The sequence below is a fragment of the Aplysia californica genome, unplaced genomic scaffold (assembly GCF_000002075.1).
Source record: "Aplysia californica isolate F4 #8 unplaced genomic scaffold, AplCal3.0 scaffold00972, whole genome shotgun sequence".
In the NCBI taxonomy this organism is placed as follows: domain Eukaryota; kingdom Metazoa; phylum Mollusca; class Gastropoda; order Aplysiida; family Aplysiidae; genus Aplysia; species Aplysia californica.
In genome coordinates, this window is record NW_004798242.1 from 216,586 (window position 1) to 218,780 (window position 2,195).

At 52.7% G+C, this 2,195-nt stretch overlaps 1 protein-coding gene across 1 annotated transcript in view; it reads right to left on the reverse strand.

Moving 5' to 3' along the window:
• Nucleotides 1-6: 6 nt before the first annotated feature.
• Nucleotides 7-2,195, reverse strand: part of LOC101858749 — a 2,963-nt gene continuing 774 nt past the window's right edge. The window contains exon 2 of the mRNA XM_005110956.3: nucleotides 7-1,550. Coding sequence (XP_005111013.1) covers nucleotides 102-1,385 — 1,284 coding nt within the window. The 5' untranslated portion in view covers nucleotides 1,386-1,550 and the 3' untranslated portion in view covers nucleotides 7-101. The remainder of the gene's footprint in view (nucleotides 1,551-2,195) is intronic.

A 2,195-nucleotide genomic window follows, 5' to 3' on the forward strand; every position in this document is an offset into this window, starting at 1 on the left:
TAAATAAATGAATAAATAAAATAAAATAAATAAATATATATGTATACGGGGTATAGAAGGAAATGGAGGGGTGTGGTGAGACACAGACACACCACATGCACTCACTGACGTTCTTCCAGGTTCCGCTGTAAGCGTTCCTCCATGTCTGGGAGATGTCTGCAGTAGCGGGAGCAAACATGGCGCCGGATGACCTCCCGCATGCCCTCTACCCCCTCGTCACAAGCACCGAACGACCTGTCAACCGAGTGGATGGTGGGCGTGGACAGAACGTAAGCCCCGCCCTTTTGGCAGGCTCCTCTTAGATTGCTGATGATTTGCTGGCCGTGGCTGTGGCAGAAGAAGTGATGGATGAAGGCGTGGAGGTGGGCGTGGCTCAGGTCGTCCGAGTCCTCCCCCTGACAGCTGTCAACAGACAGGCTCCGCCCACGACCACTCAGTTTCCCGCTTCCTCCCGGCAGATTTCTCTCCTTGTTGAGAACCTCCGCGTCCTGAGCAGAACAGTCGATATAGACAGGGTTATTGTTGAAGTCCCCGCCGAGAACGTGATGATAATAATACTCTATCGGGGGGCACCAGAGGGGAGGGGCTCCATACTTGGTCCACATCTCGCTCTCCTCATACGTCGGGAGTCTGCCGCCGCCGCCCATGAGCATGACGTCATGTGGTGGCGGGGACGAGCTGTGAACGTACGTCATGCTTTCCTCCTTCTTCTGGTCCCTCTCACCACACGCCCACTCGGCAGAGCTGTTAGAGGAGGATCGCTCGCGGCCGGCAGAGGACGAGTCGCTCTCACCGCCCGAGCGTTTCCGCGACCGCTTGAAACAGACGGAGCGGATGCCGCGCTTCGGCCTTTCCACAGCGGAGGCCTGCCCGTTCGATCCGACAAACGTCTGGAAGTTTTTCAGCTTGTCTTCGAAAACGAAGCAGTCCCCAACTTTTCTCGACTTGTCCAGAAACGACACGGACGACAAAGAATTTGTCTGGAGGGGGAGAAAAGAAATGATTCCGTCTCGCTCCTCCTTCTCCTTATCCTCATCCCTTGAGGAGAGGTCGTTCCGAAAACCACCAGTCCCCTCGCCGTTCTGCCCGGCACCCACACATGTGAGAAACATGTTGAACTTCTGCGCCATCTGGTGGGAGGCACTGAACTTGTCCATCTCTCGCTGCGTCCACTTGCGACTTTCTTGACCCGGAAGCGGGAACTTAGCAACAACAATGGCGTCATGGCGGGGGTCAGAGAATTTCCCCTCGCTGTTCGCCCGAGCCTTGTAGGTGACGTAGCAGTCCCCGGTCTTCTGTTTGGAGGGGTCCATGGACAGTTTGTGACGGAAGCCGTTCTGGTCTGGGCTGGACAACCCGTAGCATTCGTGAGACAGGCGCGGCATTGTGTGTGTGTGTGTGTGTGTGTGTGTCGTGGGGGCCAGGGGTCAGTCAGGGGTCACCTCAGGTCACTCTCTCGCTGATAGAGTCGAGGTCGGAGATTCTGTATATTTTGTTGTTAGGTGTCAAATATCAGATGTCAGGTGTCAGATGTCAAATATGGCTGGATTCTGAAACAGGAAAAAAAAGAAACTGTTGAAAACCATTACCCAGTCTATCGTGTTATCTATGCCGCGTCTAATAATGGTATGGCAAGTGCGTTACAGCACTCGCAACTGCATATGGTCATATGAGCGCGCGGGACACAATAAACATTTTCAGTTGATAGGAAATATTGAATTTTGTCCAGGTGGCGGCCAAGGCCTACTCTTATCGATTTTAGACAGCCAACAGATCCTTAACGTGCGCAAATTGCACACGGGACCTCTGAGATTTCTCGCCCTTGTTCCAGAAGGCTAGGTTTTTTCTCACCAGAAGATCAGGAGTGTGGCTGAAAGACATCAGTAAGAAGGATCCAAGGAGTAGCAGTAGAAAGGCTGCGGAAAGAGTCAGAAGCCCAGAGGAGGGGGCTAAGGAGGTGAGGGGTGGGGGGCAGAAAGTGGAGACGAAAGCAGACGACAGAACATAGTTAGAGAGCAGGAAAGGGGGTGAAAGGAGACACTTTTAGAAAAGAAAATGTTCCGTCACTACCCAGATTTCAACCCGGGACCTTTGAATGAGTGGCAAACACCTTAACCTCTAGGCCACGAGAGGCCCCGTCAAATGATGATGATGATGATGATGATGATGATGATGATGATGATGATGATGATGAT